At 31.6% G+C, this 18,444-nt stretch overlaps 1 protein-coding gene and 1 pseudogene across 1 annotated transcript; one reads left to right on the forward strand and one right to left on the reverse strand.

Moving 5' to 3' along the window:
- Positions 1–1,222: 1,222 nt before the first annotated feature.
- On the forward strand, positions 1,223–4,603 carry LOC132714514 (E3 ubiquitin-protein ligase TRIM33-like). The gene is made up of 2 exons (XM_060697410.1): positions 1,223–1,360; positions 2,240–4,603. Exon 2 carries the CDS (start codon positions 2,247–2,249, stop codon positions 3,318–3,320), a length of 1,074 nt encoding a protein of 357 aa, XP_060553393.1. The 5' UTR covers positions 1,223–1,360; positions 2,240–2,246; the 3' UTR covers positions 3,321–4,603.
- Positions 4,604–12,405: 7,802 nt separating this feature from the next.
- Positions 12,406–18,444, reverse strand: part of LOC132714510 (H(+)/Cl(-) exchange transporter 4-like) — a 67,709-nt pseudogene continuing 61,670 nt past the window's right edge.

Consider the following 18,444-nt stretch of genomic DNA (forward strand, 5'->3'; position numbering starts at 1 on the left):
AGTAGTTGCGTCCGAGGTATCTCCCCTTTACCAAAATTCTATGACTAGCTTTATTCATGTGTATGATCATATAACATTTTATTTTTAGCTTTTTTTTCCTTGTCTTTTTGTTGTTGTTTTTTGTTTTTGTTTATTTTAATTGAAATTTGAAAATATTTTTTTATTGGTAATTTAAACAAAATGTTCCAAGATAAACATGTAAAAATCTTGAAACAAAGTGATCCCTCGGAAGCATTAATCACAACAAAATTACAAGAGAATTGCAGACTCGGTTTGGTTGAGTCTGTACATGAGGGATAATGAATACGTGCAACATACCTCACGCCCCCTAGCACCGGCTTGAGCGGTACTCAATTCTCAACACTTTATAGTGCTGGCATCAATGATCACGAAGGACCAGAAAAATATAACAACACTGAAGTGAAGTACGGGGCAACTTTTTACAGCTGCCACACAGCACTTGACACCTGCTGTTGTGAAGTATAAATATCTGGAAACAAAGTGATCCCTCGGAAGCATTAATCACAACAAAATAACAAGAGAATTGCAGACTCGGTTTGATTGAGTCTGTACATGAGGGATAACGAATACGTGCAACATCCCTCACGCCCCCTAGCACCGGCTTGAGCGGTACTCAAACCATTGTAAACCATTAATACAATAATATATATGGCTCCCACTATCACTTTATTAATTTACATATTTACACTTATTATCATATCTCAAAGTTTGCGTCCTTAAAAATGACATACATCATGTGACATGTTTGATATAATATTATCAGTAGATGTACCACTTTATAAGCTGTCATTATCACATGTTACTGAAATATAAATATACATGTATCAAAATTTGAATGTAACATGTATATATGTAATGAAAAAATGTTACCAATGTATCATACTGTTGTAACAGATAGCTTACAAAAACACCATACATTTTCATTCCAAAGGTAAATCACCCTAACACTATAAAATATAATGTACTGCCGTAACCCTTAATTTCCTAGAACTAAAAACAATAATCCTTTGTCGCCAGTATACAGCCAGGCCAGCCCATACATACATGTTGTCCAACCAGGCTCTATACTCTAGACTACAGACCCATTTTAAAATTTTCATCTTGACATCCCTCTAAAATTGATAATGGACAGCTCCAAATATTGAAGCTGGTCAAGTTTATTGATGAAGTTCATCAGATAAGATAATATCATAATGACGATGTAACTTGTTATCTTCATTATTTAAAAGTACATGTAGTATTGAACTGTGAGTTAAAGGGAAAAATTGATAATCTAATTTTCTTTTTCAACAAAACAAGAATTAAAAACTGTTTAGGTAAACTTTGGAATTGGTTTAAGGTAGGCCATTTTATATTCTGTTGTATGATAATCTAGATATGTTACTTTATAATATTTTCTATTAAACACTTTTATCTGTATGAAAACTACATTTTCAGCTTCAAGAAACGACTAACAAAACATGACAATCAGTTTAAAACTTAAAATATTTTCAGTCCAATTGAATGAATATGTCATTAGAACTAATACAAAAACTGAAAATTGAACAGTGACAATTTAATTACACAAATGTTTCAAAGAGAATATTCTACCAAAGAATAACATTCATGAGATTTTATCAAAATAGAACAAATGAAGTATAGGCATAACAGCCTTATTTACAGCTAAACACTTAAATATGAATATTTATTTAATTTTACCCATAAAATATGGTGCTATATAAGTCAAATATATTTCGTATTTTTTAATTTATAAATATGAAAGTAGGCGGAGTCAAAACTTATATTTATTTGAAGGGACTTCTTTCGCCATTTTGTTTAAAAAAAAAGATCAATAAAAAACAAATTTTGTTGAATTTTGTTTGAAAACTGTCCCGGCATGTGAAAATGTGATGCATTTTATCATGTTTTGTGGAAATATATTCCATATTTCACTCATACAAAAATATCCTCTTTGTAATTATACAATTTATATTTTCATGAGTCACATGTGAAGTCCATGTCTGTATAATACTTATGATGGGCTTTAAAATACTTTCATTTATCCAAAATCATTTTTAAACCAAGAAGCTTTTCTTCTGCATCTTATACTATAGTGCTGTTATTTTAATATCATACAACACGTTTTTTCATTTTACAATATCTGCATTTCATACTGTGACAAATGATTGAACTCTTGTTGTTCAAAATAGGGTTAATAGTTGTTTAACTTATGTTTCAGGGAAATCATGTCTGTACCAGGTAAAAAAGCCACCAAGCCATTTTCTTCTTCACCAACTTCTATTGGTTCTGATGAAGATCTAAAACTATACTGTCAGCCATGTGATCGAGATGGACCTAGACTTCCTGCCCATGGCTATTGTACAAACTGTTCAGAGCATTTGTGTAAAACATGTTTTACATTACACAGAAGACACACATTGTCAAGACACCATACTTTACTAGACAAAACCAACATGCCTCAGACTCTGTCACATACAACACCAAGACAACCAGATAACTTCACAAAACCATGTCCTAAACACAACATTGAGATGATCAAGTTTTACTGCAAAGATCATAAGGCTCTACTTTGCAGTGTCTGTGTTACACTTGAGCATACAGTAACATCTTGCAATGTCAACTATATACCTGACATTTCAGGCAAGACCATCGATAGCACAGAATATCAAGATGTATTGAAAGATTTGAACGACATGACTGAGAGATCAAGCAAAATACTTCAAGACATGAAGAAAATGAATGACTTATCAAACAAGTCTTTGACAGAAGCATTGACAGGCATACTGAAATTCCGAAAAGAAATTAACCAAAGACTAGATGAATTGGAAAGACAAGTCAAAAAGGCTGCAAAAGTCATCCAAGAGGACAATAGCAAGAATCTGAAGACTGTAGAAACAGCATGTGGAGATGTATTTAAATCATTAAAGTCATCCTCTGATGTCATTAAACATCTCAACACTTCCAAACAAGCCAATGATTTGTTCATGGAACTAAAACATGCAGAACAGATGATAAAAGAATATGAACAGAGTGTTTCTAAGCTCTCAGAATTTGAAGTCAAAGAATATAATTTTGAACCAAATGAGGTAATATCAAATCTTCTCGAAAAAGCAAAGTCACTGGGAACACTGAAATGTAGAAAATTATCTCCTGGTTTGAAGTACAGACGATGTTCACAAATGGATAAAATCTGTATCGAAACATCACAAGATAGACATAATTGCTATATAACAGGAATGACTCTCCTTACTCCTGATCTTCTTATCATCACTGATTATGTAAACAGGGCCATAAAATAGTAGAAATCAGTAGAAAGTCTGTACTAGTTCAGCAATACAGTGATAGTGAACCTTGGGATGTCACATTAGTTTCTAAAAATGAAGTTGCTGTCACATTGCCAAAAAAACAAACAATTTGGTTCTTTTCTGTCTCTAGAAATAATCTCAGGCATAAGCACACTCTACAGGTTGACGGAAAATGTTATGGTATTAGCTGTCATAAAGATAAAATGGTGGTGTCATATCGCAATCCAGGTAAAGTTCAAATACTTCTTATCAATGGCACTGTTTTACAGACAATACAAGATGAAAATAGTTTTATTATTCCAGACTATATTACCACAAGTGACAATTGTATCTTTGTATCTGATTATGAAATGAAAACAGTTATCAAGTTAAGCTGGCAGTGTGAGGTGACAGGTAAATATGTTTGTGCAGATGTTTCACGTGGTTTGATTATGTCAGATGATGGGACTGTTTTTGTTTGTAATAGTAACAATACCATAGAAGAGATATCAGAAGATTGTAGTGAAGGACAAGTTGTTGTAAAGGAGATTGAAAGGCCTCAAGCTGTCTATTGGTCTGCTGGAACATGTACGTTGTTCACAAGCAGCTGTTCCTTTCTTTCAGATGAACAAAATGTTATCAACATCTACAAATTGTCTAAAAAATGACAAAAAAATTCTCTACAAGGACAAATAAAATATTAACAAATATATAACTATTAACTTTTGTATAGACTAGAAGGTACTAACTGTTGCTATTTAAACTTATTGTCAAACTTCAAACACTTGCTATTAGATTATAAACAATTTAGAACATCTTGAAATGTTGTTAAGAAAAAAAATGAGTTCAACTCATATATGTTTATATAATTTTTAATGTTCATTCACCTTCAAGAAAGTTCTTTTCATGTTCATTCTAGAATATTATTTCTCTAAGTAGTTTAGTATTCTAGATAAGTCTTTGATAGTATATATATATATATATTATGAATGTTTGTACTTCGGCGAGTGTGTTAATTTCTGACATTGTGTGATGCTGATATACTGATTATGTGCTTTTTTGAAGCTAACATAAGAATATATTAGTTTGGATTCTGCAATTGTTTTGGATATTCTGCTGTGGACATTGGACATTGATTAAATCTGAGTTGTGGACAATTGAATTTCGAACTGTGAGTTAAACTTTAGGACATTTGTTAAATTCGAGGTCTTGGATAATAGTGAGTTAAACTTTATTTTCTTATTTTTTTATATTATTGTGAGTTACTTGTTTTTCTTTAATTAAAAATTGTAAAATTTGTTGCTGTGTTATCTTCCCTGTTGCGAGTAGCTCGTAACACAGTGCAGAGTCGACTCATTTAAGTAAGCAACCCATGCATTGAAAGTATTTGTAACAAAAAACAACATTTTTGTCAAAAAGTGAAACAGTGTGAATTTCTTATTGATAAAACATGTGGGAAAATAGTTGCTGATTCACCCCCCCCGCCCTTCCCCCCAAAAAAAAGACACATGTTAGTATAGTTATTGACTAAAAAAATTTAGTATTAAATCCTCTATATATTGAACTCAACTGACACAATATATTTAAATGTGACATGTATAGTGTAAGAACACTCACTTCTACAATGGGATATTTTACTAGCACAGAATTTATTCCCATATTGATACCATCTGATCTTGAGTTTGATAAATAAACTGCCATATAAATCTTAGGAAAAAACAACAAATTAATTCTACTAATTAAAACACGTTTTAGAAACTTATAAGTGTTGACAACTTTTAAAGTGTTTGAATATGGCTACATTTAAGATTTTCACATGGACAATGACAACGAGGCAGCGATAAAAAAACTCTTTTTCATCAAAACAAACAACCGAAAACGCACAATGTACAGATCACTCTTTGTCTTTTCTGTAAAATGATATAAAATTGTCTATTACAGACCTAAAACATTGATCTAATGCAGCAATTTACAGGAATAAAATCTCTTCCGCAAAGGTCACGAATTCCTTCTTCAATCCAGCTGTTTATATTTCACTAAAATCATCAATATATCAATATTACTTTGCTTGAGCTTCTAATGGTATATTATTTTCATTTCCTATCATGTTAATGACAAACACAGGAGTCCGTTTTTATATCTCTTCTTATTACAACATTTATAATACCAGTTATTTGATGTCAATAAATCAAAGACAGACGGAAGGCGAAGGCAAAAACAGTATGTTTCCGAAAAAAGAAATTGAAATACATAATGAAGAATGAACAAAATATCTGTGATCTTGCGAGTGTTGTTCAAAATACAACTTTCACAAAATTTGTTTGGTTTTTACGTCCATTTTAACCGTTTATTGATCATATCTCGGCAGTCAATTTACCTTACCTGCTTTTCTTGGATAACTTATCAGTAATTACCGATTTTTTTAAAGTGACCGGCATGATAACTGAGCTGCGGAGATTGACAGATTTACGTTTTATAAACGTTTCTAAACACAAAGGACTAACGTTTTGTAGGTTTATTTTTTGTAGACATGCTTAAATAATGTCGGAATTGGAGAAAAATGCGTTGGTCTCTCGATTCGAATTTTCTAACTGTCAAACCCGCACATTTATGAAACAATATTGAGATAAAACTGCGGGTCAGGGACTGAAGAAATATATGACTAGATACCGGATCCAGTTCCTTACAAGCAAAGCACAAGCACATCTTTTAGAAACTGAACTACTTGTAGTATGGACCGGAATAAAATCACCTACCCGTCTTCCCCACAAATAATCCTCTATCTGGAAAATTCTATACTGTTTCCAGAAAGCGCGATACTGTAACACGTTCCCTACGGTTACAAAATGGGTTCGAATAATTGGAGTCTATGCATCTATGAGCTCTAGCAGTTGAGATGGCTTTACTGTCCTTTCCCTCCTTGTTAATAAACTTCCCTTGAAATTTCAAAGGGCTTGACTACACAAGAACGAGACAAATGACTGCCAATGTCTGTTGGCTCCTATAAGCTCCATGCTTCGACGAAAGCTGTCCAGTTAACTCAAAAGGTAGAGCGTTGGACGGTGAACTAGGCCACCAGGGTTCTATTCCCAGATGGTGCAGGTCAATTTCTTTGTGATTGATCATGAAATCCTTCTTATAGTCATTCACAAAGTACCTCTGTCCTGGTATGTAAAGAAGTTATCAGTTCCTTGTAAAAGTGAAGGCAAGTAACACTGATAAATTGCTCGACAGCCTGCCAAGAAAATATGCGGTAGCTCAACTCTGGTAAATTCAATGTGCCTTACTGCTTTGATCCAGACTGAAAACTACCACATATCTAAACTACCAACACCACCACCACCACATACCACGTGAAGACAACTTCATATTGACATATACAATGGAAAGAAACATTTTCCAAACATAATGGAAAGAAAAGACAACTCTTTAACTCACATCAGTTATCAGTTTAATAATGGAATAATTTCACTAAAGACAAAACATTCAATATGAGTACTCCAAATACAATACCTACATGTGTAAACATTTAAAATACAAATGACCTTTGACACCTGACCTTATCCTTGTAATTAATGTGAATTTAATGAGATTCAGTAATTATTTACCTAATAATTGAAAATCCACAAACAATATTGGCTGCCATGTCTCTAAACTTGTGGAAAATGCTAATCATTTTGACTCCAACAAGTTATGGGTTCTTTAGGTAATTGTTACTAATACATTAGGTCAAAAGGTCACCCAGCTTATTATTTCTATCACAAAATTATAAATTAATGTAACAGATAATCAATGTTGCTTGCATTTAAATTTAAAATATGTCTGTGAAAACGTCAATTATGAACATAATAAATAATTCAAATCATATATTTCAACAGTTAAAGCTCTCTTAGACAAATCTGCACAGAAAAAAGTATTATAATCTTGAATGTACATTTAATGTTGTTTTCATTCAGACAGAAGATGAATGTTCGACTTCAAGCATTAGTGAAGATATTGATCTTAAATAAAATCATTGTTCAAAATAGAAAATGAAAGTGTAAGTTCTGTCTCAAGCATAAATAATGAGTTGTATGTTCTGGAATATTCGTGTATCAAATATAACTATGTCATTTCGCTATGTTTCCTTATATTGTGCGAGTATTAACACCATATATGGGTACCCAGTCCATCAACAAATTGTGCAAATCTAGGATTCTAAAACCTTTTAGATTTTAATTCATTTAGTCTCATATCACCTTTCTAATAAATCGTTTTATCTGTGATACAGATACAGATTGTTTTCTTCATTCAAAGAATTTGACATATTTATTTTTTTGGTTGACAGTGTTTCACCATTTCACTATTAGATACAGGGACACTTAGTGTACTTTCTTTTTTTAAATTCATTTTTGGTACTCAAGTTAAAAAACAAACATACGGTATTCAGCCAAAATCTAATATCAAACTTGTCAACTGTATAAATTTGACAAAGAGATGTCAAAATTAATAAATTCAATCGCATGATGTCCAGGGAAGATTTCAAAATTACAAAAATATACAGAATCACAGGGGATCAAAGTAATATCTCAAACTTTCTAAATAAGTTGATCACAAGAGACCCAGAAAATATCTAAAGATTAACAAAATAAGCAGGATAACTGGGGATTTTTCTCAAAAACATCAAAATGAATAACTAGAAACCCAGGGAAGGCAAGATCACCAAAACAAAAAAACAAAACTTGAGGTAAAGGAAGATGTCAAAATTACAAAAAAATAAAACAACTGTTGATGGACTGAACACATTAATATTGTTTCATGAAGTGAAAAACGAAAGCATACAGTCTATATATAACTGATTAACATTTATAAACATATAGCTATGAGCATATACATGTATGTATATTTGCCCATGAAATTGTTTCATTGTATGGGCATTTTACTATAATAATAAACATAAATGGGGGTTTTTATCACAGGGAAATTTATAATATAATTTAAAAGGGGGAAAGAAATGGTAAAACATAAATCTTTCTGGGGAAAAATAATGTTTGAGGGAAGAATGAGTGGAAAATAAAAACAAAAACATTGGGACATACATATATAACAGATATAAATAAACAACAATATACAACATTTGTTGGTGTTTAATTCTACATAGGCCTAATAGCAAATATTTCCCTTTTTAAAATAGAAATTCTTCACTTTGTCTAACTATACAAAGTCCCTAAAATACATGTACAAATATTTGACTGTTCACATATTCCTGTTAAATTGTTTGGGCAAAGCCATTCTTTTAAACTTAATCTTTTTATTTAGTTTGTCAATTATATTTCTATCATTTAACATATTAATTTGACGGTTTATTGTGACAAATAAAAACTTTTTTAAATAGCAGATGTTATGCTAAGACTCAGCAGTAAAGTCAATCTTTTCATTTTATTATTGTTAAGAACAATTAATTTAAAAATCAAACATTTTTAGCGAATATATTCTTTATAAAACAGTATTTTGATAACTTATGTCATTAATTAAAATGTTAACAAAAACAGAAACAAAGGTTATATCACTTAAAGATAATACATCCGCTGGATAAAATTTAAAAAGAAACTTTAAATTATGAAAAACTAGACCAAAAATATCAACTTGAGTAAAACATACTGAGGTGAGCAGCGATATAAAACAAATACAGAGTTTTACTTATCACAGTTTTACAGATATACAATATCATTATGTTACTAAAAAAATAAACATCTTAGAAATCTTTTTTTTTTCCCATTCCCGGGCCAAATAAAATTGTGGGGAAATTTAAGTTTTCCAAAATTTCAATTTTTTTTTCATAAATGACTTGTTTTGTTCCAAACATGGCATATTGGCAATCTTCTCGCTTGGTGATTTGTTACAACAGAATTTTTACAATTTAGGTGTAACTTTAATGTGTAACTGAATGGTTTAATTTCAAATTGCAAATTGGCAAAGCTTACATTTCCTCGCACCTTTATCTCAGAAATTTTACTCTCTTTCTTTTTGAAATATCAACATCCTAAATATGAATAAATCATTCTTTAATTTGATCTCATTTTTTTTCAATTTTATAATTCCCTTACATATAATACAACTTAAATGTTATAATTTTAAACTGTACTCACAAACTATCAATTTTAGTCTCAACAAATTAAAACATATCTGTGTCAAATTTTACAACATTCTACAAATTAGAGTGATTGTTTCATAATTCAATTATATAAGTAAAGAACTCTGATAAATAAAACCCAGTAGTATAACATAACTTGAAGTAGATAAATATTTAATGGGAATGCTAAATGTAATTTACAATAATACAGTCACGTCATGATTCAGACACAACACAAAAATTATTATTTCACAATGATCATGATTTTATGACAAAGCCTTACAGTGCCATCTTCTCAATTTCTCTGGGAACTTTTGGCACAAACAGTGTACAACAGGTTTACAAGCTTTATTGGTGTTACACTGTGTACATTTGGTGCCTTGTTAAAATTATACTGTGTATAACCATGTTAACCATTTTGCACAGTACCACATTGTGTACACCAGATAACCATGTTGTATACCATTACACTATGAATACCAGGGAACAATGTTGTATGACATTGTACTGTGTACACAGCTAAAACTATTATGCACAGTATTACACTGTGTTACACCTGATTACCATGTTGTATAACAGACACTGTGTACACCAGGATGACCACGTTGTATAACATTACACTGTGTATACGCTGGTAAGCATACAGTTCATATGATTCAAAGCAATACACTTTGAATAGTAGGTGACCGTATGCCATATCACTTCACTTTGTATCAATCACTATTATACTATATTTCTCAGCACTGAACCTGTGCACAACATGGTAAATAAACAGTTTCAGCATTGAAATATGTACAGCAGGTCAAAATAATTTAAAAACAGTATGCAGCATGTATATTTCACGATATGATCTAGAATCATCCCATAAGCTCAGCCTATAATTAACAAAATTACACTGTGTACAAAAAAGGTATAATTAATTGTGGTACTACAATATGGAATTACAATGTGTACAACAGGTAAGCATGTTGTATATAATAACACTGCATACACCAAATAAACATGTTGTACAGTATAACACTGGCTACAACAGGTAACCAAATTTTACATCATTACTTCATTCCACCAAATGTAACTGGTAATACATAGCAAAGCTTAAGACTGTACATAGAAGATTGCAAATTTTTCATAACAATGCACTGTGTACATTGTAAATTATGAACAGCAGGTTATCATATGCTTAATCATTACAACATTCTGTAACAACAGAAAACCATCCTTCTCATAATTTACACTGTGTTGAAAACAGGTAATCATACAGTTCAAGTATTTCAATGTGGTAAAATTAAGTTGCCACAATTTACAGTATTGGGCAGCATGTGCATCAGATTACTTTAGTCATATATCACCACGCTATGTACATAAGCTTAACTTATAATTGAAAAAAATACACTCTGCTACAACAGGTTTGATATTTTGTTGCAACACATCATGTACTTTTATATATATTCCTGTTTTTTACAATTTTCATTAACATAAATTAAAAAATTCAAATTACATTTCATACATGTACAATAATTCCATTTTTTTACACATTTTTAAACTTCTCATGTAAGTGCTTGCTTACAAAATATTTGCTGTCTATATCTTACATTTTGATTGAAAATTTGATTTAAACTGGAAACCACTCATTACTATAACATTATTAAATTGTGAATCTGAATATCACCAAAAATTAAATAAAATAAATTGCATTTTATACAACAGTCCTTTAAAAACACCAAATATTAACAACATTATTTTAATTTCGTAAAAGAAATAGAAAGACTGGAAACCAGTATATCTAATAAAACATCTTGTCTTACATACCAAGGTGTTGATGTGTTATTCCTTTTGTTTATTTACCATTAATTCCTTTTAACTAAGTAACAAAATCCTCTCCTCCAAAGTTTGTGCTTTACATATTTTTCTTTCATACTGATTAATTCCTTTGGCTAATCCAATCGTCAACACAATTAGATAGTTCTTTTTTCCATAAAAAAAGCAATAGTTACAATGACAAAAATGTAAAATCTTTCCTTTTTCTTAAAACTTTATCTTAGTTGTATATAATAAATTTTGGCTTGAAAATAAAAGAAATGTTAACTATATATTAGTGCTCACACCTCATATCAAAGTACACAACTTGTTACAGTAATCTCATTTCAACAATCTTAACTATCAATCAAGAAAATTGAATGGAAATACATTATCTCTGGGCATATAGCAATTTCATAGCAACCACAAGCACTTATTAGCTAACAATATTGATCAAATATAAAACAATAATAAAACATATTCATCATCACTATAAACATTTATTATTCCGACTATTTCTATGCAATATAACTGGTTTTGCATCAGGCTCCACATTTACAATACCCTTAATACATTTTAACGCTGCACCCCTAAAATTTCCTAGCATGACTTACAACATTATTTTATAATTATTTCAATCCATATTTAAAAAGTTACTACAGACGTATGCATTAATATAGATATATAAGACTTGCAGATTGAATAATATAGAGTTTTCCATGACAACAACAGGCATTAGAAACCATGGGAACAATAAAGTACAATAGCAACAATATTAAATTATTCTAAACTGTTCTTTGTCTTAATCTAGCATAATCATTACTCATGTTCCTAGTAAAATTCGTCTGTTTTTCTGTTAACATGTATTTAATATTAAGCAGGTAAACTTTTATTTTTAGCTGCTTCACCAGACAAAAAAAATCAGATTCTTTTTAGATAAAATTCAAATTTTTTAACATTTACATTTTTTTTATTTCTGTTACAATATTAAAGCTATTCATTCACCGAACCTTACATTGCCTTTAATTTCTTTACATGAATGGCAATGAATTCAAACCATGATAAGTTACCATTCACAACAATTTCAAAACATGATAGGTTTTCAAGACAACAAAATCAAAACATGTTCAGTTTCTATGACAACAAATTCTAAGCATGTGTGGTTTCCATGACAACAAAAATAACACTTTGTTAATAGACAATATCAACGTCAGTTATAATCTGACAATGACTGTTCACCTTATGATCAATGTTTTTATTGATGATCACAAGAAAGTGTACTGTCTGCTTGTTTCTATAACAACAATGTTTCCATGACAACAATGATAAAGAAATATTGATCAGTTGAACAAGGATGGAGTCTGGGTCCTGATTCTGCAGCTGAATTATGTGACGTAATACATCTTTTTTTGGTTATTATGCCAAGTAGTCGCCTGAAATTAAGTGGAATACAAAAATTCAAATATTACATTTAAGATTAATGTATGAATGTATTAGAGCTGAAATGTAAAATAAAGAATTATGCATTAACAACTTAATTTTCTGTCTATCAAAATTTAATCATTTCAAAATTCTGTGTGGTTTTAAAAAAACTCTGAACTTGGTTACATCAAATATATGGTTCCACTCATACCAAGCTTAAAATATCTTCTACACAATGTATCCTTCTATAAGGGATAACAGGAATGTACTGTTCAACAATTGTAACTTACCCATTAACAGTAACTAAAGTCTGTCTGAGGCCAAGTTTTCTGAACATTTCTACGACTGTCTCCATGGGAGTTTGGTCTGTTATTGTAACAGGAGCCTGAAAAACACAAATGAGTTTGAACAAAAAACACCTATTCCATGACAATTCCAACTTTTACTTACTTATCAGTATTAATTAACAATGCAAATGTTTAAGGTTATTCTTAATTAAGTTGTCAAACTTACCAGATCTAATATTTTTCGGAGTTTTAAAGGAGCAGGTCCTACTGTATTACTGGGGATCTGATTAGAGAAGTAAACTATTGAATCACTGACCACGCCCTCCACGTTCTTACGTGCATTTGCTGAAATAAAGTTATACAACACATATTGAGTGTCAAGTATTAATAGGAAATTTAAGGAAGTTTTAGGTTTGAAGTATCAAGTACAATACCATAAGTTCAATATATCACACCAAAGTTTAAAATATCATACCAAAAATAAAATATTATACCAAAGTTTAAAATATATCATACCAAAGTTTAAAATATCATACCAAAAATAAAATATTATACCAAAGTTTATAAGATAATACTTAAGTTTAATATTTCATACCTAAAGGGCCATATCACAAGTCTGAAGCATCATTATGATAAGGTTTAAGAGAATCTTGATTGTAAAGAAAGGAGACATATTAAATCAATGAAACCTTACACAGTGATTTAAACAGAGTTGGTCTGATTAAAAATAAATTGAAATTGAACAAAACACTTAAATGTTTATTATTTACCTATAGCTAATTGTAGATCTCTTCTGGTAACAAAGCCTACCAGATATTGGGAATCAAGGGAGACCACCACAGGGAAACCATTGTGTTCTGTCTCCTTCAACAATGTTTCTGAAAACAGAGAAACTTCATTTCAATAGGCACAACTAGAATTTGGTCATTTATTTTCTCTTAAATCTAAAAAGTTGATTTAATGATTATCATTGGTAATTTACAAGAAATGTTCTTTAGAATAGTTTATTTCAAGTCTTCAAAACATTTTTTTCACTATTATAAATTTATCTAAGAAAATTTAAACAGATTGTTCATCATTCCAAAAGTCAAAACAATCTTTTCTAGCACAGATACTAGTCTTTCTGGCTAGATTCTGACCAGTTAGCTACATTAAATAATCTATAATATAAAAATCCCTATTTTGGATAATAGATAGTTCTACTGACAGCAATGTACAGATGAACAGGCTAGCCTGACTATTATTTAATGAAAAGCAAAGTCAAGATATCCTAGCTGCAAGCATTTAAAAGGTTAACTGACCTATTTCTTCTAGAGACATGCTTTCCTGTGTTATTACACACAGTGGTGGGTCATTTCGTCTGAAAAATTACAAAATTAGATGTATGAATAAATTGTAAGATGCAAGAAAAGAAAATTAAATTATAACCAGCGGGTAACAAGAAAATTAATTTGTCTGTGAATATAAACAACAAGAGCTGTCGGTAGGACAGCAACGCTCGACTATTCTTAGTGCTTGATAGTAAAAAAAAATGCTTGATACAGTTACCTCCTCCTGTTTACAGGTTGGGGTCATGATGGTGAACAAGTGTGCAAAGTTTCAAAGCCATATGTCAATGGACTTTGAAAATATTTGAACTATTACAAAAACTTGAACGTAAATTCTAAGTCGAAAAAGGGGCATAATTCTGTCAAAATGCTTGATAGAGTTACCTCCAACTGTTTACAGATTGGGGTCATGGTGTTGAACAAGTGTGCAAAGTTTCAAAGCCATATGTCAATGGACTTTGAAAATATTTGAACTATTACAAAAACTTTAACGTAAATTCTAAGTCAAAAAAGGGGCATAATTCTGTCAAAATGCTTGATAGAGTTACCTCCTCCTGTCTACAGGTTGGGGTCATGATGGTGAACAAGTGTGCAAAGTTTCAAAGCCATATGTCAATTGACTTTGAAAATATTTGAACTATTACAAAAACTTTAACGTAAATTCTAAGTCGAACTAGAACTCCGCGAGTCGGATGTGTCGCCTTGTGAACAATGTAGTTTAGGGGAAATGGCCAGGACAAAAATGAAATATGAAAAATAACAAAGGGCAATAACTAAAAAAATAATAAGTGCAGAGCAGCAGTTTCTGTACACTGCACTTCTTGTCAATAAGATCTATCATTCTATGATGTTTCAAGTCCATAGCTTTCATACTTGAGGACAAATGACCAGGACAAAAATAAAGTAAGAAAAGCAACAAAGGGCAATAACTCAAAAATAAGAAATGCTGAGTATCAGTTCTTATGCACTGCACTTCTTTTTAATCAGATCTATCATCCTATGAAGTTTCAAGTCCATAATTTTTATACTTTCGATAAATGGCCTGGACAAAAATTAAGTATGAAAATAAACAAAGGGCAATAACTCAAAAAATAAGAAATGCAGAGTACCAGTTCTTGTGCACTGCACTTCTTCTTAATGAGACCTATCATCCAATGAAGTTTCAAGTCCATGGCTTTTATACATTAGGAGAAATGGCCCAGACAAAAATAAAGTATGAAAATTAACAAAGGGCAATAACTCAAAAATTAGGAAGTGCAGAGTACTGGTTCTTGTGCACTGCATTTTTTCTTAATGAGATCTATCATCCTATGAAGTTTCAAGTCCATAGCTTTTTTAGTTGAAGAGAAATGGCCCGGACAAAATTAAAGTATGAAAATTAACAAAGGGCAATAACTCAAAAAATAAGAACTGCAGAGTACCGGTCCTTGTGCACTGCACTTTGGGTTATTGAAAGAAGCTTGCATACCAAGTTTGAAGTCAATCAGACTTATAGTGACTGAGTTATGCTCCGGACAAGCTTTAGCGGACGCCGACGCCGACAACGACAACGACGCCGACACAGACGCCGCCGCCGCCGACACCGCCGACAAAAGTAACCCCTATATGTCACCTTTTCAAGGCGACACAAAAAGGGGCATAATTCTGTCAAAATGCTTGATAGAGTTACCTCCTCCTGTCTACAGGTTGGGTCATGATGGTGAACAAGTGTGCAAAGTTTCAAAGCCATATGTCAATGGACTTTGAAAATATTTGAACTATTACAAAAACTTTAACGTAAATTCTAAGTCGAAAAAGGGGCATAATTCTGTCAAAATGCTTGATAGAGTTACCTCCTCCTGTCTACAGGTTGGGGTCATGATGGTGAACAAGTGTGCAAAGTTTCAAAGCCATATGTCAATGGACTTTGAAAATATTTGAACTATTACAAAAACTTTAACATAAGTGGTTACGCCGACGCCGACGCCGACGCTCGGGTGACTGCAATAGCTCTACTTATTCTTATCGAATAGTCGAGCTAAAAATTATTAACTTGTTAAGAACTATTACCCGCCCCCCTCCCACCACCAGCACACACCCTAATAATCTAGTAAGTGGCCACCCTGATCAGCTATCAACAATAATTCTAAAACATAGCAAACAACTTAACAAGTACAAAGCAATTGCTTACACAAAATACGCATGATATAGATACAATGTCCGTTCCTCATTTTCAACCAACATAAAGTTTGTACCTGCTCTGACCCATCCATTCATCAAAAAAATTTATACTCTGAACTTTGCATAACAAGAGCTGTCGGTAGGACAGCAACGCTCGACTATTCTTAGTGCTTGATAGTAAAAAAAAATCCTTGATACAATTACCTCCTCCTGTTCACAGGTTGGGGTTATGATGGTGAACAAGTGTGCAAAGTTTCAAAGCCATATGTCAATGGACTTTGAAAATATTTGAACTATTACAAAAACTTTAACGTAAATTCTAAGTCGAAAAAGGGGCATAATTCTGTCAAAATGCTTGATACAGTTACCTCCTCCTGTCTACAGGTTGGAGTCATGATGGTGAACAAGTGTGCAAAGTTTTAAAGCCATATGTCAATGGACTTTGAAAATATTTGAACTATTACAAAAACTTTAACGTAAATTATAAGTCGAAAAAGGGGCATAATTCAGTCAAAATGCTTGATACAGTTACCTCCTCCTGTCTACAGGTTGGGGTCATGATGGTGAACAAGTGTGCAAAGTTTCAAAGCCATATGTCAATGGACTTTGAAAATATTTGAACTATTACAAAAACTTTAACGTAAATTCTAAGTCGAAAAAGGGGCATAATTCTGTCAAAATGCTTGATACAGTTACCTCCTCCTGTTTATAGATTAGGATAATGATGGTGAACAAGTGTGCAAAGTTTCAAAGCCATGTGTCAATGGACTTTGAAAATATTTGAACTATTACAAAAACTTTAACATAAGTGGTTACGCCGACGCGGACACCAACGCCGACGCCGACGCCGACGCTCGGGTGACTACAATAGCTCTACTTATTCTTATCGAATAGTCGAGCTAAAAATAGCATATTTTAAGCACTCACCATACTAAAAAGTTTTTGTCTAGCAACCATAGCTTTTGAAGAAATCATGTGACTTAAAGACATGTTTTTGGTTTAATTAAAACAATTTTGCCAGCAATAGTTGGGATTTCAATAAAATCACAGGGTCAACATGTTTTTATTGTGTTTAGAAAGCACTTCATTCAACATTATGTAACATGTTTATTCTTCATTGAGAAAGTTCAAAGGTCAAGGCTTCTTTTCTTAATGTTTTTCTAAATGCATGTAAATCCTTTTTGCGTAGCTACTGGGTCTGAAACTAGATGACCCATGTATACATATCACTATATCATACAAGCATAGCCTTACACTACAGAAAGCTTAACTCTATAAATGTCAGAATCTTGTAGAATTAAATAACAAACAACGAAACAAATGCTGTAACAATTGTGTCAAAATTATAATTATTAACTTAACAAAATGCAATAAAATAAATGTAAGCATAAAATGGTGAGAATAAAATGAACATGAGTAAAATACAAGCAGTTCATCTATGATGTCTATAATGTAAGTAGCTTCAACTAAGACTTAAGTTAAAAGATACAAATTACAATGTATTTTTTCATGATAACATGTACTACTTGACTTGATCCCGTCATAAAACAATCAGAGAATATTATCCCTAATATCTCAACTGGAAAAGGTGCAAGCATAATAATTCTATATTTTATTTTGATGATGCATACAATTAGGGCAATGGTACACCTTTGAGAGCATATTTCCCCATACAGCATAACCATAATTGAACTAGCTATACAATTGTTAATACAAAATCTGAAGCAGGTAAATAAAACATTTGCAGTCTATGAAAACAAATCAATTTTCTAGGCATCATAAAATCATCAATATCAAAAAACAATGCTGCATTCCATGCAGATAGATTCAGTCAGCATTTAACCCTTTTGAATAATCCCTGTGTTTATCAAAAGGACTTGCCTATACCATCACTTCAAACAATGGAAGACTGTACTACGTCTGACTATCCTGGCAGTCTGACCTGAGTCTCATAATGTAGGCTTGGATTTTATAATATTATCATTTTGATATTGGCTCCCCTTCAATGAACAATGGACAGTTCCTAATTCAAT

This window comes from Ruditapes philippinarum, unplaced genomic scaffold (genome assembly GCF_026571515.1).
Source record: "Ruditapes philippinarum isolate M1 unplaced genomic scaffold, ASM2657151v2 ctg2750_1_1_1_1, whole genome shotgun sequence".
Lineage (NCBI taxonomy): Eukaryota > Metazoa > Mollusca > Bivalvia > Venerida > Veneridae > Ruditapes > Ruditapes philippinarum.

Bases quoted from the DNA above. Each gene is read 5' to 3' on its own strand.
- LOC132714514 (XM_060697410.1), top strand. From the start codon at position 2,247: ATGTCTGTACCAGGTAAAAAAGCCACCAAGCCATTTTCTTCTTCACCA.